The 27,054-nt window shown below is 45.4% G+C and overlaps 2 protein-coding genes across 3 annotated transcripts in view; one reads left to right on the top strand and one right to left on the bottom strand.

The window, feature by feature from the left end:
* The window catches only part of CLSTN1 (calsyntenin 1), a 523,112-nt gene that overhangs the window by 210,557 nt on the left and 285,501 nt on the right, over positions 1-27,054 (bottom strand). The gene's annotated exons all lie outside the window — the stretch shown is intronic.
* On the top strand, positions 161-18,692 carry RBP7 (retinol binding protein 7). 2 transcript variants are annotated; one of them, XM_004272371.3, is made up of 4 exons: positions 161-312; positions 11,594-11,772; positions 11,888-11,989; positions 18,432-18,692. In XM_004272371.3, the coding sequence occupies exons 1-4, from the start codon at positions 240-242 to the stop codon at positions 18,480-18,482; spliced, it is 405 nt and encodes a 134-aa protein (XP_004272419.1). In that variant the 5' UTR covers positions 161-239; the 3' UTR covers positions 18,483-18,692. The 2 variants fall into 2 exon arrangements, with proteins under 2 accessions (XP_004272419.1, XP_049568790.1); XM_049712833.1 differs by lacking the exon at positions 161-312 and adding an exon at positions 332-1,091.

Here is a 27,054-nt window from a genome sequence, read left to right as displayed (position 1 = left end):
TTAGTAACGTGTAGGCAGAGAAAACAGTGTGGCTGTGATCACGGTTTGGAGTTAAAGCAGAGAGGAGGAAGCCCAAAGGAAAACTGAGTTATCTCCAAAAGGGAGGTAGCAGAAATCCAGGAGCGCGTGGCGAAGGAGGCCAAGAGTGGGGCGGGCTTCCCGGAGGCCCCACCTCCCCGGCCACACATTTACCTCCCGAGTCCCCACCGCCCACCGCCAGTGCCACCCCCAGCCCCGCCATGCCCGCCGACCTCAGCGGCACCTGGAACCTGCTCAGCAGCGACAACTTGGAGGGCTACATGCTGGCCCTAGGTAGGGCCGGGGGGGCCGTGCGGGGGCCTCGGGCTCCGGCCGCGCGTCCGGGTCAGGGCGGAGGAGGCCGGGCTGTCCTGTGGGTCAGTCTCCCTGTCTCCCCTCACCCTTGTCCGTCCGTCCTTCCGTCCCCCCGTCTGCCTGAGGATCCGCCGGTTACCCCGCTTCCCCACCCCCGTCCATCCTCCGTCTCGCTGTCCGTCCGTCTGACCGTCGGACTCCCACCCCCGTTCGTCTGCCAGTCCTCCAGTCGGTCTGCCTGTCCCCCCATCCTTCGGTCTCCCCCATCCCCTTGCCCCCCCACCCGTCTGCCCATGTCCCGGTCCCTCCCGTCCTTCCTCCTGTCCCCCGTCCGCCCACCCGTTCCCCGTCCTTCTTTCTCCCCCGTCCGCAAGTCTCTCTACCTGCCCTTCCGTGTGTCCGCCGGTGCCCCGTGCGTCTCTACCCCGCGGCCGAGGCTCCTGTCCTATCGCGGACTTCCAAGCAGGAGGGGGCGCGGGTGGCATGGGCCCACCTCGCTGGGAGGCTCGGGGACACGATGGGGGTCCATCCGGGTGAGGGGGCGCCCCGGCCCGAAGCCCCTCCCGAGAGAACCTCGCTGCGCAGCCGCTTGAACGCGAGGCTCCGGGCGGCGGCTCTGGGATTCCCCGAGCCCAATGGCCGTCCCGGGGAGGTCCCGGCCGGCCGCATCAACATCACCTGGAGCTGGTCCGGGACGCGGATTCCCGGGCCCCAGAGGACCTTCCCCAGCCGGTCTCCGGCCGCGCCTGCGCCCCCAGGTGACTGGTGCCCGGTGGAGTTCGGGAGCTACGTTTGAAATCTTCAGTTTTCTGGCTTCTCCTTCCCTCGAGGGCTTGAGGAGGGTCAAGAAACCCAGACCCCTCAGAGGCCACTACCCCGTCCCCCCCTACCCCGGGGCCCAATTCCAGCCGGGAGGACTGTGGGTGGCCGTCTGTGGGGGGTCGCTTCCACCGCCCCCTGCCCGGCTTGGGCTCCGGCGCTCTAGGCGCGGAGGGAAGGGAAAGCGGGGGCCTCCAGGTGCGTAGGGGGCCGGCGGGGCCTCAAGAGTTTATTTCCTGCCGGGACTGTAGAACGCCTCCCTTCCGTGCCGATTCTTAGTTCGTCCTGCCCTTAGTTTAATTCTTCAGACTTGATAGTTCTGAGCACCTACTCTGTGCCAAGCACTTTCGCCTAAATGACACCCATCAGTGGCGCTATTGACAGTTGGGCCAGAGTTGCTGGGAGTCTAGGGGCCTGGGGACTGCTCTGGCTCCGCCTCCTCATTATCTGACCTGGGCCTCAGTTTCCCCATCTGTAAACTGAGAGCAGGGGGATCCATTTTATTTCTTTTTTCTTTTAATTGTGCTAAAATAAATATAACATAAAATCGGCCATTTTAACCACTTTGAAACGTACGGTTCTAAGGCTCCTGTGTGTTTTTAAGATCTCCCAGCCTATGGTAAGATTCTCCCCTCCCTTTCTCACACTAAGTAGGGAAGTCTGGAACTTCTCAAGCTAAATCTGATTCATACTGACACAAAACCTCATAGGCAAGGAAAAAGTATTTTTCCTCTACCCATCTTAAGTTCATTGGCTGGAGCCCTGTTAATTAGACTAAAAAAGACAGAGTAGGGACTTCCCTGGTGGCCCAGTGGTTAAGAATCCGCCTGCCAATGCAGGGGAGATGGGTGCGAGCCCTAGTCCAGGAAGATCCCACAAGCCGCGGAGCAGCTAAACCTGTGCGCCACAACTACTGAGCCTGAGCTCTAGAGCCCGCGAGCCACAACTACTGAAGCCCACGTGCCACAACTACTAAAACCCACGCACCTAGAGCCCATGCTCCACAACAAGAGAAGCCACCACAGTGAGAAGCACGAGCACTGCAACGAAGACCCAATGCAGCCAAAAATTAATTAATTAATTGTTTTAAAAAAGAGTAACAAGACATGAACGAAGAGAAGTTTGTTAGCACATGCATGGTGAATACACACAGGAACATTCAGTGATGAGCATCTCAGAGTGGTTAGAACTTGGTTATGTGGCATCTCAGCAAAGAGTGACAAGACAAAGAAAAGGGCTTTGACTTTCTAGGGGTGGCAAATTGTGGGAAGATAAATACATGAAGGAACTAATGGAAAATGAGAGCTAGTTCGTAAAGTCTATTATGTAAAATCTGATGCCATCTCTAGGCTGATAGGAATCTAGTGTTGTCTCCCTAACTTCTGTCCGACCTGGTACAGAGAGAGGGGGGACACATTTACACAATTATGTCCTGCTTCTGGGGGAAGGGCAGAGAGTTTTTCTTCTATCTGCTTCCCAATCATCTTCATTTCAAAATAGTCAGTATGACAAAGTGGCACATTTAAGGGTGGCATATTCTACCTTCACCTGAATCTCATTTCCTCTCTTTCCCATTCATAAGAAGGAATTAATGATGACTTTTCCCAAAAGCAGTAAATCCTGAAAATGTACTTATCTCCTCACCCCCAAATTAGTGGCGACATGTTACCGTAAGTGCTTTCTTCCCTGGTTTCTCTGGCTAGTATCTGGCTTTTTTACGGAGGATAACGTGCTAAAGACCAGGGGATGGCTTTGAATTTTGCCTTGCTATGCTCTTTCTCTTTAACCATTTCCATGGCTGGCGTTTATTTATTCGGCTGCATTGGGTCAGTTGCGGCATGCGGGATCTTTCGTTGTGGTACGGGCTCTTTGTTGCAGCACACAGGCTTCTCTCTAGTTGTGGCATGCAGGTTTTCTCTCTCTAGTTGTGGCGCACAGGCTCCAGAGGGCCTGGGCTTTGTAGTTTGCAGCAGGGGGGCTCTCTCGCTGAGGCACGCAAACTCAGTAGTTACGGCGTGTGGGCTTAGTTGCCCCGTGGCATGTGGGATCTTAGTTCACCGACCAGGGATCGACCCACGTCCCCAGCATTGGAAGGTGGATTCTTTACCACTGCACCACCAGGGAAGGCCCTCCATGGCTTTTAGAGCAAATTTCTTAGAGAAGAAAATAGGGAATGGAGTCAGGGGTCAACATTTCAAGTGTGCAAAGACATCTTTTGTTAAGCCTGTAACGTATCACAAAGGAGCCTTCTGAGTGTTGCAATTAGTGTTTTTCAAATGTGTATTCATGGAATCCTTCACCTGTCCCCAATACTGTCTTGCTTTTCTTTACGCTCTGCTATGACCCCTTGTTTGATACTTTCTGTTTTCGTGATTTCAGTAGAAGCTTATCAATTATCTGCCACTGTATTAGATCCTAGAGGCCAACAGAAGCTAGTTATTTACATTAGCTATATTCATTTATCATCCAACCCATTTCACAAAGGATTAAGCCATAGAGTATTGAGTCAATATCCTGCCTCACTACTCCTTTTTTTACATTTGGTTCGGGTTCCAGAAAGATACTAGATCCAGACAACACATCAACTGTTATTTGCAGTCTGTTTCCCAAAAGAAATATAAGTGTGCTAAGGATGCTGGAGTAGAGACTAGTTAGTATAACAGACCACCAAACTGGAAACCCAGATAACTAGCTGGTGATTGTTGGTAATAGAATCAAAGTCATATAACCTCTGAGTTCATTTAGATTCCCCATCTGTTAGAGGTGGTTGGATCACATTCGATATTCTAGAGTGTCTAAAATACAAACCAAGGGATCTCTTAGTGTTACCTGAAATCTGGGTTCACCTCTTGGTGGGTGTCCAGCCAAAAGACACAACCAAGCCAAAGATCAGGAGAAGAAAGGACTTATTATTTCTTGCAGCAAGTAAGGACAACACTGTGGATCTTTCCCAAAGCACTGTCTCCCTGAATAGCAAAATTGGTGAAGTTTTAAGCTAAGGGTATATGCATATTCATGAAGGGGTTTGAGCAGAGGAGAATTCAGCATAGAATTGGGCAGAGTCCAAGCTTTAGTTGATTCAACTCAGGAGGGTTAACACCATCATATCCTCCACCTGGGTGGGGGCCTTAGTTCCTGTGGAACTAAGACTGTATCAGATTGTTCTGTATATTCCTTGAGGAGGAATTGTTACCAAACTCAGGTTCCGCTTCTCCTGCTCAAAAGCCAATACTAAAGAGGCAAGTGTTGGTAGAAAGGGAAGTCGCTTTAATCAGAAAAGCTGGCAATCTGGGGAGAAGTTGGACTCACGTCCCAAAACCAACTCCAAAGATTATGCTCAGCCATGAAAGTTTTTAAAGGGAAAAAGGGGGAAAAAATCTCAGTTAATTATTAAGGTAGGAGGTCAGATTCTTCGTCATTTTTCCATTGCTTGCAAACCTGCTGACTTCTCCTGATCTCCCTTTGGATGCTATTTTGCCTGTGTGGTCTGCCTGTAAATTTGCTCAGGGAGTTGCTGGGGGTAGAAAACTAGTCATTCTTTACTTAATTCTTCATTCCTACTTCTTTTAATCTATGGAAAGAATCAACAGGTTAGGCAAGGCACTGTGGACATTTAGTAGGGTATAAGTCAGGAGTTAGGTTAAATGTTACCTAGTGATGTCATTGTCATAATTAAGGTTTAAGGGGAACAGAAATAGGCAAGCAGGAAAGGGGCAAAATAGCTGCTTACGGAAGTAGGACTCTGTTTTATTGCTGAACTATTTTTTCTTGACGGCTTTTCCTTTGTTCCTGCATTACTAAGACCTGCTTAAGGGCACTCATTATGGCCAGGCTTAGATCACAAAATGGCTAGGCCACGGGACTTCCCTGGCGGTCCAGCGATTAAAACTCTGTGCTTCCAATGCAGGGGGCGTGGGTTCAATCCCTGGGGAACTAAGACCCCACATACCACACGGCATGGCCAAAAACTAAACTAAACTAAAATAAAAATAAAAGGCAACACCAAAAAAATAAAAATGGCAAGGCCAAAAATGGTTTCCCTTATGTCAAGAAAGCCATGCCTGGTTCTCTTTCTCTGGGGGACCCCCTAACCTATCTGCTTACATTAGCATTTTATACAATAGCTGAAATCAGCCTAAAACCTATTGCCAGTTGCCAAAACCCTGGGAAGAAAATGATTTGGCACACATGGCTATTGGTGTGGCAAACACTCTCTTCTGCCTTCCACATGTAAAAACATAGACTCCAGGGTCAATGCATTTTTCCTGGGCAAAATAGGGGCCCAGATCCAGATGATTGTAGGATCTTGTTACTCAAGGACCAGCAGAACTCCTGAGAATGCAGACACTTGTGCCTCATCCCAGATCCTGGATCTATGGAATCAGTATCTGCATTCAACCAGATTCTTAGGTGATTCTGAAACTGAGTAGAATCCTGTGGGGCCCTCATGGGTACAAATCCTTTCTGTGTCCCTCCTTTCTTATTTGTAGGAAGTAGGCTTCATTCAGTTTCCTTGACCTTCCCTGAGTTCCAAAGGTAAGATTCAAGTTGCTTATCAGGGAAAGTAGGGAGTGCAGAAACAAAGGAGGAGCAGTCAAGAAACAATAGTGCAGCCTTGGGGCAGGGTCCTTGTTCCTCCTCAAGGAATATACATAACAATCTGATAAAGAACATTCAGTGACGAGCATCTCAGAGTTCTTATGCTTGAGTTCTTATGCGGGAACTAAGGTCTCCACCCAGGTGGATGATGGTAACTTCAGACTGAGCACAAGATTCCTAGAACACCACCCTGAAAGTCTGCACACAGTGGAAGAGAGCAAAGACTCTGACCCCCTCCCCAAATGATTCTCCCTTTAAAAATGTTTATGGTTGTTTTTTCTTTTATAAATGTATCTATTTATTTATTTTTGGCTGCACTTGGTCTTCGTTGCTGCACACGGGCTTTCTCTAGTTGCAGCGAGCAGGGGCTACTCTTCATTGTGGTGCGCAGTCTTCTCATCGCGGTGGCTTCTATTGTTGCGGAGCACGGGCTCTAGGCACACGGGCTTCAGTGGTTGTGGCTCACGAACTCTAGAGTGCAGGCTCAGTAGTTGTGGCACACAGGCTTAGTTGCTCCGCGGCATGTGGGATCTTCCCAGACCAGGGCTCGAACCCGTGTCCCCTGCATTGGCAGGCAGATTCTTAACCACTGCGCCACCAGGGAAGTCCCCCAGCATCTCTTTTGAGGGGGAAAATTACTCCTTTCTGACTAGGGCTGATCCTGCAACTCCCCAACATGGCTCTGATATTGCACTTTCCTAGCTTCTGCCAAATTGCAGGGAGAAGAAAGGCAATTTGTCCTTTGGACATTGAAGAAAGTTTGCTTGGGTTCTAAAGACTGGAGGAGCTAGCTCTGGATTTGGGAGTTCTTGGTGGACCCCACAATAGCAAAGGAAGACCCAAGGTGTGAAGCTCTAGGCAGGAAAGAATGCTGTGCTAATGCCTGCAAGGGCTTGACCATCTTGTCTGGACTCTCCTTTAATCTCTTGCACATGAGAAGGCAGGGATGTTACCAGCTTGTCCAAGGTTACCACATAAACTGGATTTAAAGCCAGTATCTCTTGGCTCCAAGACCCACATTGCCTCAAGATTAGAAGTGGCTTTGGGATGAAGGGTTAATGTGAACAGATGAAGTTTAGGAAAGTAAATGTTTGTGTTGGCCTCTTTGAGATCCTGCCCTAAAATGTGTATGCTCACACACATCCTTGTAATAGGATGTGCATCCTTTAGATTGTTTCCTTCTCCTGCTGGAATGTCTTGTTTCCTACTTAAAAATCTAATGGTGTGGAAAAGCATGGTTTGACCTGGACAAAAGCCTTATGAGCACTAAAGCCATTTGGCCACTGAGGTCATGGTAAGTGTAGACCTGGCAGAAAATGACCAGAACTTAAGCTAATTTAAATTTTGATCTTTAAAAAGGCCAACCTTGCAACTGCAAATCTGTTAAGTGACAATCTTACAATGTGGTAGTGAAACCGAGTGCGGCCTGTGCACGGAGGCCTTCTTTTGTCCACCATTTCTTCTTCTTTTTTGAAAATATTTATTTATTTGGCTGTGTCGGGTCTTAGTTGCAGCACGCAGGATCTTTTGTTGTGGCACAGGCTTCTCTAGTGGCGGCTTGCGGGCTCCTCTCTAGTTGTGGTGTGGGGGCTTAGATGCCCCACAGCATGTGGGATCTTATTTCCCCAACCAGGAATCAAACCTGAGTACCCTGCATTGGAAGGCAGGTTCTTAACCACTGGACCACCAGGGAAGTCCCTGTCCACCGGTTTTTTAAATTTATTTATTTATTTATTTATTTTTGGCTGTGTTGGGTCTTCGTTGCTGTGCGCAGGCTTTCTCTAGTTGCGGTGAGCGGGGGCTACTCTTCGTTGAGGTACACGGGCTTCTCACTGCAGTGGCTTCTCTTATGGAGCATAAGCTCTAGGCAGGTGGGCTTCAGTAGTTGCAGCACGCAGGCTCAGTAGTTGTGGCGCACGGGCTTAGCTGCTCCGCTGCACGTGGGATCTTCCCGGACCAGGGCTCGAACCCGTGTCCCCTGCGTTGGCAGGTGGATTCCACTGCGCCACCAGGGAGCTCCCTGTCTACCATTTCTTACAGGCAAGACTCCAGCCTCCATGACCTTCCCTGAGTTCCAAGGGGCGGATTTCCAACAGTTGCTAATCAAGAAGTTGCAGCCAAGAAACCACCTGAGGCAAGATTAAAGGGACCAGGGAAGCTCATTAAGATGAGGAGATGACCACATGAGATGAGATTAAGGAAGCGCAAGCCCTGCTCGCACCCTAATCTTGTCAGAGACTTCCCCGCCTTTGAACCACTGTTATAAAACCCTTCATCAAATCCTCTGGGGTTGGGACACACAGTTTTTCGAGGCCGAAGCCCGTTGTGTGCCCCTTTGCCTGGCAAAGCAATAAAGCTCTCCTTTTCTACTTCACCCAAAACTGTGTCTCCTGGATTTGATTAGGCGCCGGTGCGCAGAGAGGCCGAGCTTTCACTAACAGTAGTACTAATTATAAATTTACTAGCAACAAATCATCTCACTGAGGGTAAAAGCATAACTGATGTAATTATCTAAAGTTTGGATTCTTGTTTGTTTGCTTTTGTTTGTTTGTTTGAATTTATTTATTTTTGGCTGTGTTGGGTCTTCATTGCTGCACGCAGGCTTTCTCTAGTTGCGGTGAGTGGGGGCTACTCTTCGTTGAGGTGTGCGGGCTTTTCATTGCAATGGCTTCTCTTGTGGAGCATGAGCTCCAGGCGGGTGGGCTTCAGTAGTTGTGGCATGCAGGCTCAGTAGTTGTGGCTCGCGGGCTCTAGAGCGCAGTCTCAGTAGTTGTGGCTCACAGGCTCTAGAGCACGGGCTCAGTAGTTGTGGCACACGGGTTTAGTTGCTCTGCGGCATGTGGGATCTTCCCGGACCAGGGCTCGAACCCATGTCCCCTGCATTGGCAGGCGGATTCTTAACCACTGTGCCACCAGGGAAGCCCTCTTGTTTGTTTTTGTTCCACATACAGAATAGGGTTTAAGGAAAGTCTGTGATAACTATTTTAAATTTGGCTTGGTCATTTTAATAATCAGATAAATATTTTAAGGGTTTAGCCTCAATGTTTAAACATTGCTGAAAACAAGTAAAGACTGGATCATTTGCATTTCATGCTAAAAACTTGAGTTCTAGGTTAAAAAAACTAAAAAAAAATTTTATTGAAGTATAGTTGATTTACAATGTTGTGTTGATTTCTGCTGTAAAACAGTGATTGAGTTATACGTTTGTATTCTTTTTCATATTCTTTTCCATTATGGTTTATCACAGGTTATTGAATATAGTTCCCTGTGCTATACAGTAGGACCTTGTTGTTGATCCATCCTATATATAATAGTTTGCATCTGCTAATCCCAAACTCCCAATCCTTCCCTCCCCCACTCCACCCCTCTTGCCAGCCACAAGAGGGGTGTGAGTCTATGTCTGTGAGTCTGTTTCTGTTTCGTAGATATTTATATTTTAGATTCCACATATAAGTGATATTATATGGTATTTGTCTTTCTCTTTCTGACTTACTTCACTTAGTATGATAATCTCTAGGTCCATCCATGTTGCTGCAAATGGCATTATTTCATTCCAAAACATTTATACTATCATTGAGCTTAGAAATGGCTGGGACTGGGAATTCCTTGGCAGTCCAGTGGTTAGGACTCTGCGCTGTCACTGCCCAGGTTCAATCCCTGTTCACAGAACCAGGATCCCGCAAGCCACGTGGCGAGGCCAAAAAAAGAGAAAAAATTTTTAAGAAGACAAAAGAAATGGGTGGGGGCTAATGAGATGCTGAAGGACCCCTACTCAGGGCTTGGCCACGTTTTCTAGGCTGGAAATGGAAGTATGAGGCACCTGGCCCCGAGAAGCACAGCTAAACACAGCTAACTGCAAATGGCAGTCGTGTCAGGAAAAACCGAATCTGTTAGGCAAACAAATTAAAACAGGGGTCAACTCTGGGACCAAGCTACCTGCAGTGAGGTACGCAAGTCTCTGCGATGAAGATTCCTAAAACTTTATTCTACGTAATAGGACAGTCCCTAAATAGGAGAACCATGCCCTGTGACTCATAGAATTGTCCAGGGTGACGAGCCAGCATATCGCTGTGACTGCCTGATCATGTCAGATCATGTCAGATCGTGTCACCTGCTCTAAACATTCCAGTGGCTCCCAGCTGACTCCATCTTGCTCTGGGTTGAAGCCCGATGGTCCTTACTGTCCCCTCGCATCTCAGCTCTAGGTCTCCTCCTCCTCCTCAATCTCCCTCATTCTGCTCCAGCCACCCCAGGCTCCTGGGTGTTCCTGAGACCATCTGGCACGCCCTTCCTGGGATCCTTGTGACCTCTGTCTTACACTTCTTTCCCCCCAAATCTGCACAGCTTACAGCTCACTTCGTCATCTCCCTCAGCTCTGGCTGAAATGGCACTTGGCTTCCCTATTTAAGATAGCAACCCTGTGTCCTCAAGTCCATTCTCTACATCTGCGTCTTTATTCCTGTCCTGCCCCTAGCTGGGACGAAGTGAGAGAGTGGCACGGACATACATACACTACCAAATGTAAAATAGATCGCTAGTGGGAAGCAGCCGCATAGCACAGGGAGATCAGCTCGGTGCTTTGTGACCACCTAGAGGGGTGGGATAGGGAGGGTGGGAGGGAGACACAAGAGGGAGGAGATTTGGGGATATATGTATATGAATAGCTGATTCACTTTGTTATAAAGCAGAAACTAACACACCATTGTAAAACAATTATACTCCAATAAAGATATTGAAAATAAATAAATAAAATAAATAAAATAAAATAGCAACCCTTACCTCTAGTACCTAATGGGTTGATAGCCACTTAATGGGAGCTGTCTATACCAAAATGCTGATCGTCTCAGTGTTCCATGTTTTGGTGTGTGACTCTTTTAAAGCTTATTAAAGATTTCTCAATGTATAGTAGTATTTGCATGATTACAATGGTTTTTGAGGTGCTTTATTTCCTCTTTTTTCATTTTAATTTTTTTCTTGTTTTAATTTTTAAAATTAAAAAAAAATGTAAATTATTAAGTTTTTGTTTGGCTGCACCACACAGCTTGCAGGATCTTAGTTCCCCGACCAGGGATCGAACCCAGGCTCTTGGCAGTAAAAACGCCGAGTCCTAACCACTGGACTGCCAGGGAATTCCCTGTTTGTTTTTCTTTTTTGTTAGAGGTGCTTTGTTTTGTTTTGTTTTTTTTCCCTGTGTTCAGAAACTGTTCAAATGCTGTCTTAACTGGAAGTGTAAATGTATAAAGCAGAAAAAGGCATCTGTGACTGAGGCTGGATTGGGGCCTGAGCCCAGTCCCCTTGGCTTCCTTGTCCTCTTGTCAACCTCAGAGGGGATTCCCAGAACTGTCTTTGCCATGCCCAGCTTCAAATCCATCACCTAACGCACAGCCAACCAAATGAACTTTCCCTGAAAGCTGTTCAAGATTTTTTTTTTTTTTTTTTTTGCGGTATGCGGGCCTCTCACTGTTGTGGCCTCTCCCGTTGTGGAGCACAGGCTCCGGACGCACAGGCCCAGCGGCCACGGCTCACGGGCCCAGCCGCTCCGCGGCATGTGGGATCTTACCGGACCGGCACGAACCCGTGTCCCCTGCATCGGCAGGCGGACTCTCAACCACTGCGCCACCAGGGAAGCCCTGTTCAAGATTTTTAATCAGCCTCTGGAAGGAGATTTGCCAGGATAGCTGACCCTGTAGATCCAATTTTGTCAGGAGACGACACTGAAGTTGTAAAAGCAAGACTAGCCATCAAATGCAATGATTTTGAGGACAGCTGCCAAATTCTTAGTCTTTGCATCTCAAGGAAATGTTGAAATGTCTTCTTTTCTTTCTAAAAACTTATTTTTAAGATATTGACTTTGCCACGCGTAAGATAGCCAGGCTGCTGAAACCACAGAAAGTGATTGAGCAGAATGGGGATTCTTTTACCATCCACACGAACAGCAGCTTCAGGAACTACCTTGTGAAATTTAAAGTTGGAGAAGAATTTGATGAGGATAACAAAGGCCTGGATAACAGAAAATGCAAGGTAAAAATTAAATGACGTAGGCTTTTAGTTTTGCAAGGTTACCTTGGCACCTTCCCTAGTAATACCTGAGGATGTTGCTAGAGCAAACCAGTATTTTCTCCCATCCCTCATGCAGAGCTTGGTCATCTGGGACAATGACAGACTCACCTGTGTGCAGAAGGGGCAAAAGAAGAACAGAGGCTGGACCCATTGGATTGAAGGGGACCAACTCCACCTGGTACTTGCCCTGTTTTGTTCTTTTTTTAATTTTATTGAAATATAGTTGATTTACAATGTGTTAATTTCTGCTGTACAGCAGTGACTCAGTTATGTTACTCGGGCCTCTCACTGTTGTGGTCCCTCCCATTGCGGAGCACAGGCTCCGGACGCTCAGGCTCAGCGGCCATGGCTCATGGGCCCAGCCGCTCCACAGCATGTAGGATCTTCCCGGACCGGGGCACGAACCCATGTCCCCTGCATCAGCAGGCGGACTCTCAACCACTGCGCCACCAGGGAAGCCCTATATTCTTTTTTATATTCTTTTCTATTATGGTTTATCCCAGGACATTGAGTATAGTTCCCTGTGCCATACAGTAGGACCTTGTGGTCCATCCATTCTATATGTAATAGTTTGCATCTACTAACCCCAAACTCCCAGTCCATCCCTTCCCTCCCCCGCCCTTGGCAACCAAAAGTCTGGTCTCTATGTCTGTGAGTCTGTTTGTGCTTCATAAATAGGTTCATTTGTATCATATTTTAGATTCCACATATGAGTGATGTCATATGATATTTGTTTTTCTCTGTCTGACTTACTTCACATAGTATGATAATCTCTAGTTGCATCCATGTTACTGCAAATGGCATTATTTTGTTCTTTTTTATGGCTGAGTAGTATTCCATCGTGTGTGTGTGTGTGTGTGTGTGTGTGTGTGTGTGTGTGTGTGTGTATCGTATCTTCTTTATCCATTCATCTGTCAGTGGACATTTAGATTGTTTCCATGTCTTGGCTATTGTGAATAATGCTGCTATGAACATAAGGGTGCATGTATCTTTTTGAATTATAGTTTTGTCTGGGTATATGCTCAGGAGTGGGATTGCTGGATCATATGGTAATTCTTTGGGGTTTTTTTGTATTTATTAATTTATTATTATTATTTTTTATACAGCAGCTTCTTATTATCTATTTTATACATATTAGTGTATATACATGTCAATCCCAATCTCCCAATTCATTTCACCCCACCCCCACCCCTGCTTTCCCCCCTTGGTGTCCATACATTTGTTCTCTACATCTGTGTCTCTATTTCTGCCTTGCAAACCAGTTCAACTGTACGATTTTTCTAGATTCCACATATATGCGTTAATATATACTTGTTTTTCTCTTTCTCACTTGCTTCACAGTCTCTAGGCCCACCCACATCTCTACAAATGACCCAATATCGTTCCTTTTCATGGCTGAGTAATATTCCATTGTATATATGTACCACACCTTCTTTATCCATTCATCTGTCGATGGGCATTTAGGTTGCTTCCATGACCTGGCTATTGTAAACAGTACTGCAGTGAACATTGGGGTGCATGTGTCTTTTTGAAGTATGGTTTTCTCTGGGTATATGCCCAGTAGTGGGATTGCTGGGTCATATGGCAATTCTATTTTTACTTTTTTTAAGGAACCTGCATACTGTTCTCCATAGTGGCTGCACCAATTGACATTCCCACCAACAGTGTAGGAGGGCTCCCTTTTCTCCACACCCTCTCCAGCATATGTTATTTTTAGACTTTTTAATGCTGGTCATTCTGACTGGTGTGAGCTGGTACCTCATTGTAATTTTGATTTGCATTTCTCTAATAATTAGCGATATTGAGCATCTTTTCATGTGCCTATTGGCCATTTGTATGTCTTCTTTGGAGAAATGTATATTTAGGTCTTCTGCCCATTATTTTGATAGGGTTGTTTGTATTTTCTTGTTGAGTGTTCTTATTTTTGATGAGATTATTAAAGAAAATGCTAAACAGGAAACCATGCCCAGCAATCCTATCATCCCAACTCACTGTTTTCAGTTTGGTATCTTACCATCCAGTCTGTTAGAATATTCTTCCTTTTCATTCAATAGAAAAACATATTCCAGGTTTCTAAATAATTTCCCTATTGAATTCATCATGTATAAATTGAATACATATAATAACGTAGCAAACTGGCTGCATAATATTCCATCAGGTTCATGAACTCTCATATTAGTAAAACATTTTTTTAATTTCAATGTCCAGGAATATTTCAGGGTGTTTTCAGCTTTTTTTTTTTTTTTTTTTTTTTGCGGTATGTGAGCCTCTCACTGTTGTGGCCTCTCCTGTTGCGGAGCACAGGCTCCAGACATGCAGGCTCAGCGGCCATGGTGCACGGGCCCAGCCGCTCCGCGGCATGTGGGATCTTCCCGGACCAGGGCATGAACCCGCGTCCCCTGCGTCGGTAGGCGACCTCTCAACCACTGCGCCACCAGGGAAGCCCTCAGCTATTTCTTAAATTCATATAAACAGAATTTTTTGCGAGAGGATCAGTGTTGTCAGAGACATCATTGCCTCCTGCTACTTTGTTGCCTTACTCGCTTCCAAAAGGGTATATCAATTTCTTATGCCACCAGCACTTAAAAACCATACAAATTATAGCTCAACCTAATCAATAATTTCTCAATATAATCTAGAGGGTATAAAATTGTACATAAAGGCTTAATTATGGCTTTTAAAATGAGAATTTCTTCCTGCCATACAGGTATGTTACAATGGCTTACATTTTTAAAAAAAAAAAAAAAATTTATTTATTTATTTGTGGCTGCATTGGGTCTTCGTTGCGGAGCACAGGCTTTCTCTAGTTGCAGTGAGCAACTACTCTTTGTTGTGGTGCACAGGCTTCTTGTTGCGGTGGCTTTTCTTGTTGTGGAGCACGGGTTCTAGGCTCACGGGCTTCAGTAGCTGTGGCATGTGGGCTCAGCAGTTGTGGCTCATGGGCTGTAGAGCCGCAGGCTCAGTAGTTGTGGCGAACAGGCTTAGTTGCTCCGCGGCATGTGGGATCTTCCCAGACCAGGGCTCAAACCCACGTCCCCTGCATTGGCAGGCAGTTTCTTAACCACTGCACCACCAGGGAAGCCCTGGCTTACAGTTTTTGAGTGATGATTTTGCGTGTGATTACTTAGCTAAATCCTTTGAGTGCATTTTCTCACTTAGTCTTCAAGACAGTCCTGTGAAAGGGACACTATTTTTCCCATTTACAAATGAAGAGACTGAGATTTAGAAATTCCCCAAGGTTGCAGAGTAGAGATTCAAATCTAAGTCTGACAAGAATGGGTGCTTCCAACTCTGTTTTTTTAAGTCTCAACATACATGTGAAATCTAGGTGAGATCCATGAAAACAAAATGAGAGCACTCATCTTAAAGTTGGATTTGGGTGGTATTTGAGAGTCTGGGGAGTCTTTGATTACAAAGACATTGAAGATATTTTGATTCTTAGATTGACAAATCTCACACTCTTCTGGCAATAAAAACAAAGTTAAGAAACTTGCAAAAAAAAGAAAAAGAAAAAGAAACTTGCCATCACAAAAATGTAACATGAACCTACAAAGAAAACACAAATTTGTTTGAGGATTCAGATTAGTTGGCTGTAAGAAGTAATGTTCAAATTGCATGCATCCTTCTTTGGCATAGCCAAGAACTCTGCCAAAGCAGAGGATAGAAGGACCCTTGCTCTATGGATACTCTTGGGATGATTCTTACAAGCTGTGATACAATAAAAATAAATATTTGAACAATCCCATTCACCACTGCAACAAAAAGAATAAAATACCTAGGAATAAACCTACCTAAGGAGGTAAAAGACCTGTACCTGTATAGAAAACTATAAGACACTGATGAAAGAACTCAAAGATGACACAAACAGATGGAGAGATATACCATGTTCTTGGAATGGAAGAGTCAATATTGTTCAAATGACTATACTACCCAAAGCAATCTACAGATTCAATGCAATCTCTATCAAATTACCAGTGGCATTTTTTACAGAACTAGAACAAAAAATCTTAAAATTTGTATGGAGACACAAAAGACCCCAAATAGCCAAAGCGGTCTTGAGGGGAAAAAATGGAGCTGGAGGAATCAGACTCCCTGACTTCAGACTATACTACAAAGCTACAGTAATCAAGACAATATGGTACTGGCACAAAAACAGAAATATAGATATATGGAACAGGATAGAAAACCCAGAGATAAACCCACACACCTATGGTCAATTAATCTATGAAAAAGGAGGCGAAGATATACAATGGAGAAAAGACAGTCTCTTCAATAAGTGGTGTTGGGAAAACTGGACAGCTACATGTAAAAGAATGAAATTAGAACACTCCCTAGCACCACACACAAAAATGAACTCAACATAGATTAGAGACCTAAATGTAAGACCAGACACTATAAAACTCTTAGTGGAAGACATAGGAAGAACACTCTTTGACATAAATCACAGCAAGATCTTTTTTGATACACCTCCTAGAATAATGGAAATAAAAACAAAAATAAACGAATGGGACCTAATGAAACTTCAAAGCTTTTGCAAAGCAGAGGAAACTACAAACAAGACAAAAAGACAACCCTCAGAATGGGAGAAAATATTTGCAAATGAATCAACGGACAAAGGATTAATCTCCAAAATATATAAACAGCTCATGCAGCTCAGTATTAAACAAACAAACAACCCAATCAGAAAATTGGCAGAAGACCTAAATAGACATTTCTCCAAAGAAGACATACAGATGGCCAAGAAGCACATGAAAAGCTGCTCAACTTCACTAATTATTAGAGAAATGCAAATCCAAAGTACAATGAGGTATCCCCTCATACCAGTTAGAACGGGCATCATCAGAAAATCTACAAATAACAAATGCTGGAGAGGGTGTGGAGAAAAGGGAACCCTCTTTCACTGTTGGTGGGAATGTAAATTGATACAGCCACTATGGAGAACAGTATGGAGTATTTTTAGTTAAAAAACTAAAAACAGAATTACCATATGACCCAGCAATCCCACTACTGGCATATACCCAGAGAAACTATAAGTCAAAAAGACACATGCACCCCAATGTTCATTGCAGCGCTATTTACAATAGCCAGGTCATGGAAGCAACCTAAATGCCCATTGACAGACGAATGGATAAAGAAGATGTGGTACATATATACAGTGGACTATTACTCAGCCATAAAAAGGAACAAAATTGGGTCATTTGTAGAGACGTGGATGGATCTAGAGACTGTCATACAGAGTGAAGTAAGTCAGAAAGAGAAAAACAAATATCGTATACTAACGCATGTATGTGGAACCTAGAAAAATGGTACAGATGAACCAGTTTGCAGGGCAGAAATTGAGGCACAGATGTAGAGAACAAACGTATGGACACCAAGGGGGGAAAGTGGCAGGGGTGGGGGTGATGAATTGGGAGATTGGGATTGACATGTATACACTAATATGTGTAAAATGGATAACTAATAAGAACCTGATGTATAAAAAAATAAATAAGATAAAATTCAAAAATTCCAAAAAAATAGAGTATACATACATACAAACATACATACATGAATAAATATTTGGTCTTTGTACCTGGTTCCTAAAACCCCTGGAATCTCAGAGTTATGAGAGTGTCTTCTGTGTGCTAATGAGCTGACTGGTGGCTGGGGACCCTAGATAGCTTCAGGATATGGGGGCTGGTCCCAAGAAAGATCAAGGCCGGATTAGAAAGCTGGAACTCTCAGCACAGCCCCTGAGCTTGGGTGAGGGAAGAGGATCTGGAGATTAAGTTAATGAGCAATGACCAGTGATTTAAGCTATCATACCTGTGTAATGAAACCTCCATAAAAACCCCTACGTAAGGGGGTTCAGAGAGCTTCCTGGTTGGTAAAGACATAGAAGTGCTGGAAGGGTAGCCCTCCTGGAGCTCTGCCCGCCCTGCCAAACGCCCCCCCCCCCGCCCCGCCCCCGGCGATACCTTGTCCTGTGCATCTCTTCCGTTTGGCTCTTCCTGAGTTGCATCCTTTACAATAAATCTGTAAGTACAAGTAAAGAGTGTTTCTGTGAGCCATTCTGGCAAAGTATTGAACCTGAGGGGAGGGGGTTGTGGGAATCCCCAATTTACAGTTGTTCGGTCAGAAGTATAGGTGGCCTGGGACTTGTGACTGATGTCTGAAATAAGGGCAATCTCATGAGACTAAGCCCTTGACCTGTGGGGTCTGCACTAGCTCTGGTCCTCAGTATCAGAACTGAAGTAAATTCTTGGCCATTCCAGCAGTGGATAAGACTCCGCACTCCCAATGCAGTGGGCCTGGGTTCAATCCCTGGTCAGGGAACTAGATCCCACATGCATGCCACAACTAAGGAGCCCACATGCTGCAACTAAGGAGTCTGCCTGCCACAACTAAGACCCGGTGCAACTAAATAAATAAATATTTTTTAAAAAAGAGAAAGAAAGATACAAGTAAAAGTGAAACTTTAAAAAAAGAAAAATTCTTGACCATCCAGTTTGGCGTCAGAGGGTTGGAGACATGGGATTGGAAAAGACACCGCGTACCTGGTGTCAGAAGTGTTGTGACTAATAGTAATAGACCACATGCCAACTCATCTTCTTTCGTCTTCCCTTCCTCCCTGCCCCTAGGAAATGTTCTGTGAAGGCCAAGTGTGCAAACAGACGTTCCAGAGAGCTTGATCTGTATCCAGCCGCAGAGTCCACATGTGGCAGTATCTTAATGCTGAATTATATTCCAGGATAAACAGGTGTTGATCTGTCCTGGTTTGGTGGATGGGGCCTTGTGGTCAGAAAGGTGTCACACATCCTGTACCAGAAGCCATTTGGATTGTGAGAAAACTTCTCAGCTTCAATAAACCTGTCCAATGATTATGATGTTTTCCTTCTAAATTTAGCATATCTCCTTATTTTCAGAAATATTTGGAAGCCTTCTAGGCACACCACTGACACACCAATGAACAAGTTTTAATTCCCGTCTTCCAGGTCTACTGAGGAAAATGGAGGAAACAAACAGTCTGAACAGTGGTGAGAAGTATAGGCAGCTGTGAGAGCTCAGGAGGGGCAAACCTGACATCTGGGGATGGGCAAGTGGTGGCAGGGGTCTGGGGTATTTCTGGAGGTGATCCTTAAGCTGGGACCTGAAGCATAGGTAAGCAGGAAGCATTCTAGGCAAAAGTTGAAGGGATGTTTGAAGAACTGAAAAGATTGCTATAGCTGCAGCTTAGGGTGCATTGGGTGGGGTGGCGGGGGGAGAGACGGCAGGCGAAACTGACATGACAGTCGGGCCCTACCATGAAGAATCTTGAATGCTAGGGTAAAGAGGTGAGATTTTTGTCCCCAAGGTAATAAAAGATGGTGATGGGTATTAAGCAGATATGCACAATTAGGTTGTTTCAGAGGAGTAACTCTGAATGCAGAGGGATGAAAGATTGTGGCTGGGGGATGCGAATCAGGAGGCAGTTTGGAAAGCCTGGTGGAAATCACAGTGTGAGGTGACGTCATTCAGGATCACCTGGAGCCCAGGTCTCAAATACGGGAAAAGGACTCCTGGGACTGGAGAGAAGTAACCAATTATTAAGGAGGCAGAATCTATAGTCCAAGGCGATGGATGAGATCTAGGGATGCTGGCAGAGGGTAGAATCAAGGGAGGTGCTCTCTTTTGTCTCAGGCTGCTATAGGAAGGGTAAGGCCCATCAGAAAGAAGGTAGCACAAGCAGAAGAAGGGAGTGGAGTCAGAACTTCAGATTCTGAGGTGCCTGTGCCAGGTGAAAGCCAGGCTGCCAGGAGACAATGGATAGATGGGTCCGGAGACACGCACAAGTTGTCGAGCATATAAACTACACATATGGAGGAGACTGTCTGGGACATTATGTTTAAAGTGAGAAGAGAGAAACCCGAGGTACAAACCCCACAGCCCCAGGACCAGAGGGGTGGGAAAAACAGGGAGGCATCAGGAAAGCAAAGGAAGGAAACGTTCAGGCTTGAGGGAGGGTTCAGTGCTCTCTGAGATGCCCAAGTTATCCATAAGGCGAGGTGCAGGATTTTGCCATCTTGGTGAGGATGGTTTAGCAGCACAACTGGTACTGAAGCAGCATGCGAAGGGTTTTGGAACCAGCAGAGGCGAAGGGGTACAGACAGTGAGAAGCAGAAGGGATGTGGTGGTAGTTTCAGGGAGTCTTGGAGGGGAGCAACTTGGCGAGATGGATGGAATTTACGGACCATAGAGTCTATGCCAGATGATAAGGCAAGTCAGGGAAGGACTCATGGCCACTGAGTACTCACCACGTGCTAGGCTCTAAGCTGGGCTTTAGGGATTCCGTGGACAACAGAGGAAGGTCTGTGCCTGTAGGAGCTTACCATCTGCTGGTGATGTCAGAAATCTATAGGAAGTTAAAGTGTGAGTATCAGATATAGCTCTTGTTTTAAGTGTGGACAAAAAATGTGGCCTGCCATATCTGTAAACCAAGAATGTTGCAGCCATCAAGCCACCAGCCACTGCGGCAGCCTCCAACTTTGCACCCTCAGGGGACCCAGGATGGAGAAAAATAGGATACTGGCCTTAGATAGCTAAGGTGCATATCAAAGGAATTATTTCAATGGGCCCAGACTCTTGCATCTTCCCATACATAGAAAAGTGCTAAATTCATTAACTTGAGATGTCTGTTTTGTTTTTCGTATTTATTTATTTTATTTATTTTTATTTATTTTTAAATTTCTTTTATATATATATATATATATATATTTTTTTTTTTTTTTTTCTTTTTTGCGGTATGCAGGCCTCTCACTGTTGTGGCCTCTCCCGTTGCGGAGCACAGGCTCCGGACACGCAGGCTCAGCAGCCATGGCTCACGGCCCAGCCGCTCCGCGGCATGTGGGATCCTCCCGGACCGGGTCACAAACCCGTGTCCCCTGCATCGGCAGGCGGACTGTCAACCCCTGCGCCACCAGGGAAGCCCTATTTTTATTTATTTTTTGACTGCATTGGGTCTTAGTTGCAGCACTCGAGCTCTTCTTTGTGGCACGCAGGCTTCTCTCTAGTTGTGGTGCACCTGCTCTGGAGTGTGTGGGCTCTGTAGTTTGAGGCATGCAGGCTGAGTAGTTGCAGCGCACGGGCTTAGTTGCCCTGCGGCATGTGAGATCTTCCCGGACCAGGGCTCGAACCTGCGTCCCCTGCATTGGAAGGCAGATTCTTTACCACTGGACCGTCAGGGAAGACCCTGTTTTTTTTCTGTAACAGTAATCTTTTGATGTTCTGACTACCTGGTTTTTGTTGCAAAAACTCTTATATATTCCGGCTTCTCCCTTAAGTCTTTGGAGCTATCTGAGAGGCTGGCTCCTGGGCTTAAGTCCTCAGTAAGTCTGCTGAATAAAACATAATTCTCAGCTTTTAGGCTGTGCTTTTTTTTTTTTCAGTCGACATAAATAACAGAAACCAAGTTATTAGTTTGACCTTAAAAGTGGTGACTTTGGAGTCAAATGAAGTCAGAAGACAGTTGTTGATCCAATTAGATATTGTGATCCCACCAAAAAGAAAGAACACAAGATTGTTTCAGGATAGAATCAGGCAGTAGGTGGATTGGCTGAGGTTGCAGACCCAGTCAGATTTGAGAATTATGTAGTGAGTAACCCAAATTGGAGGCTGTGGGCTGTGAGACCACCCCTTTTTAGAAATCTCCTAACATAACTGCATTGCTTTGGGGCAATTTGAAACAATAGGCTCCAGTGGGAAGGCAAAGTTTTATCAGCATTTATTAATTTATCCAAATATGGGGGGACTTCTCTGGCGGTCCAGTGGGTTAGGACTCGGCACTTTCATTGCCGTGGCCCTGGGTTCAGTCCCTGGTCTGGGAAGTAAGATCCCACAGGCAGTGCAGTGAAGCCAAAAAACAAAGCAAAACAAAAAAGAAAACAAACATGAAGGACCTGCTTTCCCCAGGACCATGCTAATTCCTGGAATTTAGCAGTGAAAAAAGTGAAAAATTGTTCCCTTCATGAACCAAAGGGAGGAGATAGGTAATATATATGTTAAACATACAGTGGCAAGTGCTATCAAAAAAAAATATATATAGGGAAGGGGAATAGAGAAAACAGGATGTTGCTGGTGCCCTTTTAAGCAAGATGGTTAAGAAAAATCTCTGGAAAGTGTGATATTTAGTCAGAGTCATAAAACAAGGAAATAAGCTTTGTGGAGAGCTGGGGGGCAAGAGGACCAGTGCAAAGGGCCTGAAGTGAAAGGATGTCTGACGTTCTGGAGGTGCAGCCAGGAGGCAGCTGGAGCAGGGCTGAGAGTGGGAGGAGATGAGGTTGGCCTTTCGCAGAGCCAGGGGACTTTGAGCAATCTTATCTGTTAGACCGCTGCTCAGCAGTACGTGGATCTATCCACTTCAGTTCAGGGTATAGAGCATTTATTTATTTATGTATCTATTCAGTTCTTCGAACCAAGTTATGAGACTCTCAGGTCACAGGAGAAGAGCATCACTCTTAGCAAAGCCGTGAACCTGTCTACCTCCACCTGCAAGTGCACCAGCTCCAGAATGGCTGGCTCTCCTCCATTCCTCCCTTATATAACTTATAAGTAATAAGCAGTAGTTCTCTGCCTTTTTTTTTCTTTTTTCTTTTCTAATTTTCTTTGTCTGCATTGGGTCTTTGTTGCCGCCCGCAGGGCTTCTCTAGTTGCAGTGAGCGGGGGCTACTCTTCCTTGCAGTGCTCGGGCTTCTCATCGCGGTGGTTTCTCTTGTTTCGGAGCCCAGGCTCTGGGTGCATGGGCTTCAGTAGTTGTGGCACGCGGGCTCAGAAGTTGTGGCACGCGGGCTCAGTAGTTGTGGCACGCGGCCTTAGTTGCTCCACAGCATGTGGGATCTTCCCAGACCAGGGCTCCAACCCGTGTCCCCTGCATTGGCAGGCGGATTCTTAACCACTACACCACCGGGGAAGCCCCTAGTTCTCTGCGTTTCTCCTTGTTTTCTCCTCCTTCCTCTCACCTTATGTCTAGGAAACATTTCTTTTTAAAAAACATTCCCCACTTAGGCAACCTACCAAATCAAGATAGGAGTGGTTTTAGTTTGACCCTTCATCCCATTACCCCTGCAGATGTCTGTTTCTTCGGGCATTTTATTAAAAGTTTTACGCGTTAGAAATTAAAATTCTTCTCATTCACCAAGGAAAAGACTGGTATACAGCTGCCTATGGTGCTAGTTTGGCTCCAGTTATGAAGAGTTCAGAATCCTCCACGACGGAGTTTTTGTTTCAATCAGGAGACGTCCACCGGGGCAGGGCTATGCGGATTTTTCTGGGCGGCTCTGGGAGCAGCTGCTACGCGTCCCTGGGAGGAAGGGGCGGGTAGCCGTGTCCACGCGGAGCGCGCTGCGCGCGCTGCAGGAGCCTGATGTGTGGGAGGGTGACGCGCTGAGGCTGTTTGTTCCCCAAAGTTATTGCTGGCCATCCTGTGAGAGCAACAATGAAATAGATAAAATAGAATAAAATAGGGGATTCCTCCGAACGCGAGCTCTGCCAGCCTAGGAAGCAGAGGAAGCCTTCTGGAAAGACAGGAGCTTTCCAGGGAGTGGCGCGCGCTTCAGAGGGGCACCGTCTGCGCCACCCAAACACGGGGAAGGGGCCGGACAGCCCGAGAAAGAGGGGAACCCCGCCCCCGCGTCACCGCCGCCCCCCGCCACACCCTGCCCCAGATTTGAAGTTAAGGGAAGTTGGGGTGGAGTGACCCCTCTTGGGTAGCCCCGGATGCTGCGGAGGAGCACGGGGACCCGACGCGCCCTCTTCTGGACGAGCCTTGCATCCTCTTCTCGCGGGGCCCTCTGGGGAAGGAAAGAGGGCCCTTGCTCTTTCTCTTTTCTTTTCTTTTCCTTTCTTTTTCTTTTCTTTTCTCTCCTTTTCTTTCTTTTTTTTAGTTTTTAGTGTTTTTAAAAAATTATGGTAAACTATACATAACATAAAATTTACCATTTTAACCATTTTTAAGAGTGCAGTTCAGTGGCATTAAGTACAGTCACATTGTTGTGCAGCCATCACCACCATGCATCTCCAGAATTTTTTCATTTTCCCAAACTGCAACTCTGTCCCCACGAAACAACTCTCCATTCCACTTCCTCCCAGCCGGTGGCAACCTCCATTCTACCTTCTGTTTCTATGAATTTGACTATTCACCTGTGTGGAATCGTATATTTGTCCTTTTGAGCGTGGCAAATTTTACGCAGCATACGTCTTCAAGGTTCATCCATGCTGTAGCCTGTGTTAGAATTTTCTTCCCTTTAAAGGCTAATACTCCATTGTATTGTATGGATAGACCACATTTTGTGTATCCATTCATCTGGCAATGGACATTTGAGTTGCTTCCACCTTTTGGCTATTGTGAATAATGCTGCTGTGGACACAGGTGTACAAATATCCATTCGAGTCCCTGCTTTCAACTCTTTTGAGTATATACACAAGTGGAATTTCTGGGTCACGTGGTAATCCTGTGTTTAACTTTTTGAGGAACGGCCAACTGTGTACCACAGCAACTGTGCCATTTCACCAAATTGCACAAGGGTTCCAATTTCTCCACATTCTTACCAACATGTGTTTTCTGGCTTTTTGATAATAGCCATCCTAATGGGTGCATTTTTAAAAATTGTGGTAATTTACACATAACAAAGTTTACCACTTGAACTATTTTAAAATGTACAATTCAATGACAGTAAGTACAGTCACAGTGTTGTATAACCATCGCCACTGTCTAATTCTGGAACTTTTTTATTACCTCAGACGGAAATCCCTTACCCATTAGCAGTCAACCCTTTCCCCACAGCCCCTGGAAACCATTAATCTACTTTCTATCCCTATGGAATGGCCTATTCTGGATTTTTTTATATAAATCGAGTTGTACAGTAAGTGGCCTTCTTTGTTCCCATGACAGTTCCCTCAAGTTCAATAACTTGTTGGAATGACTCACAGAGCTTTACTTCCCGTTACTGGTTTATCATAAAGGATACAATTCAGGGACAGCGAAAGGAAGAGCTGCATAAGGCAAGGGTGGGGGGACATGGAGTTTCCATGTCCTCTCTGGGTCCTCCACCCTCCCAACGTCTCGATGTGTTCACCAATTTGGAAGCTCTCCTGAGCCTCATTGTTCAAAGGTTTTTATAGAACTCAATCTCCAGTCCCCCTTCTTCTCCCGGAGGCTGGTAGGCTGGACAGAGGGTTCCCACCCTCTAATAAAGTGCTTGGTCTTTCTGGTGACCAGTCCCCATTCTGAGGCTATTTGGAGGGGGGGAACACCCTAAGCTGTCTCATTAGGACAAACTCAAGCGTGATCTGCAGTCGCCCCTTATGAATGACAAAGACACTCCTATCACTCAGGAAACTCCAAGAGTTTTTGGACCTCTGTGCCAGGAATCAAAGGCAAAGACCAAATATATATTTTTAATTATGCCTCACTGCTTTAATTGTATTTTGGAAAGACATTTTGGCATGGTTCCGTAAAACAAGTGAGAAAATATGATATGCAAAGTATCCCTCTGTCATTTTAAAATGCAAGAGGCCATCTTCATGGTGATTTACTATAGTTAACTATTACACGCATTTTATCACAATTGCTTAGATTGGATTCAAGTCAGCAGACATTTGGAGAGGTTCACCAAGTGGTACTAGGTCCTGAAAATATGAAACAAAAGTCATAAAAAGTCAATGATAAATTCCATATAAATGATTCTAACATTAAGCAGTGAATTGTAACAAAAAAAATTTTTTTAAAGGTCATACCCAAAGCAGTAGTTCATTATAAGGATAAATTTTACATAAGTGTAATGAATAGTTTCTTGAATTGTTTGATAACCCAATTAAGAAAGGGAGGGACTTCCCTGGTAGCGCAGTGGTTAAGAATCCGCCTGCCAATGCAGGGGACGTGGGTGTGAGTCCTGGTCTGGGAAGATCCCACATGCCGCGGAGCAACTAAGCCCATGCACCACAACTACTGAGCCTGCGCTCTAGAGCCCAGGAGGCACAACTACTGAGCCCACACACCACAACTACTTAAGCCCGTGCGCGTGCGCGTGCGCGCCCGCGCCTAAGGTCTGTGCTCTGCAACAAAGAGAAGCCACTGCAATTAGAAGCCTGCACACTGCAACGAAGAGTAGCCCCCGCTTGCCACAACTGGAGAAAGCCCACTTGCTCGCAGCAAGGAAGCCAAAATTTAATTAATTAATTTAAAAAAAAGAAAGGGAGTGAGTCCAGACATAGGAAGGACTTGTGGTTGCCCTGAGGGAAGGGTGTGGAGGAGGGATGGATTGGGAGTTTGGGATTAGCAGATTGTAAACTATTATATATAGAATGGATAAAGAACAAGGTTCTACTATATAGCATGGGAAACTATATGCAATATCCTGTGATAAACCATAATGGAAAAAATATGAAAAAGAATGTATATATTTATAACTGAATCACTTTGCTGTACAGCAGAAATTAACACAACGTTGTAAATGAACTATACTTGAATAAAATAAATGTTAAAAAAAGAAAGGGGGTGAGTCAAAAGATTTAAATTTCTGGCTAGTTTACATAAAATACTGACACTGATGGAGTTAATATGAAACATAAGACACCATGATGAAGGCAAAAGCAAACTGGTGATTGTGAGTCCTCAATTCAGAGTGTTACTGTTAATCACAGCATAAGAAAATTTATGATGCTCAGGGCTTCCCTGGTGGCGCAGTAATTGAGAGTCTGCCTGCCGATGCGGGGGACACGGATTCGTGCCCCGGTCCGGGAAGATCCCACATGCCGCGGAGTGGCTGGGCCAGCGAGCCATGGCCTCTGAGCCTGCGCGTCCGGAGGCTGTGCTCCGCAACGGGAGAGGCCACAACAGTGAGAGGCCCGCCTACCGCGAAAAAAAAAGAAAACTTATGACTTTCTGAAATATCCCAGATCATGTCTGAAATTTCATAAAAATAGCCCCAAGGGACTTCCCTGGCAGTCCAGTGGTTAAGACTCTGGGCTTCCACGGCCGGGGGCGTGGGTTTGATCTCTGATCAGGGAAATAAGATCCCGCAGGCCAAAGAAAAAGAAACAGCCCCAAGTTTAAAAACAGTCCTAACATTTACCTATCCTTACCAATAATGTAATATCCTTACTATAATGAGTTGTGAAGCTAAAAGAAACTTTCCTAAGCTATCAGTAATAAAAAGTAGATTTAGGTCAACCACGATAGAGGAAAGATTAGTTTACTTTTTAAAATCTCTCTAAAAAATTATATTATGA

This window comes from Orcinus orca, chromosome 1, assembly GCF_937001465.1.
Source record: "Orcinus orca chromosome 1, mOrcOrc1.1, whole genome shotgun sequence".
Classification (NCBI taxonomy): domain Eukaryota; kingdom Metazoa; phylum Chordata; class Mammalia; order Artiodactyla; family Delphinidae; genus Orcinus; species Orcinus orca.
This window is presented reverse-complemented; position numbering and strand designations above follow the sequence as displayed.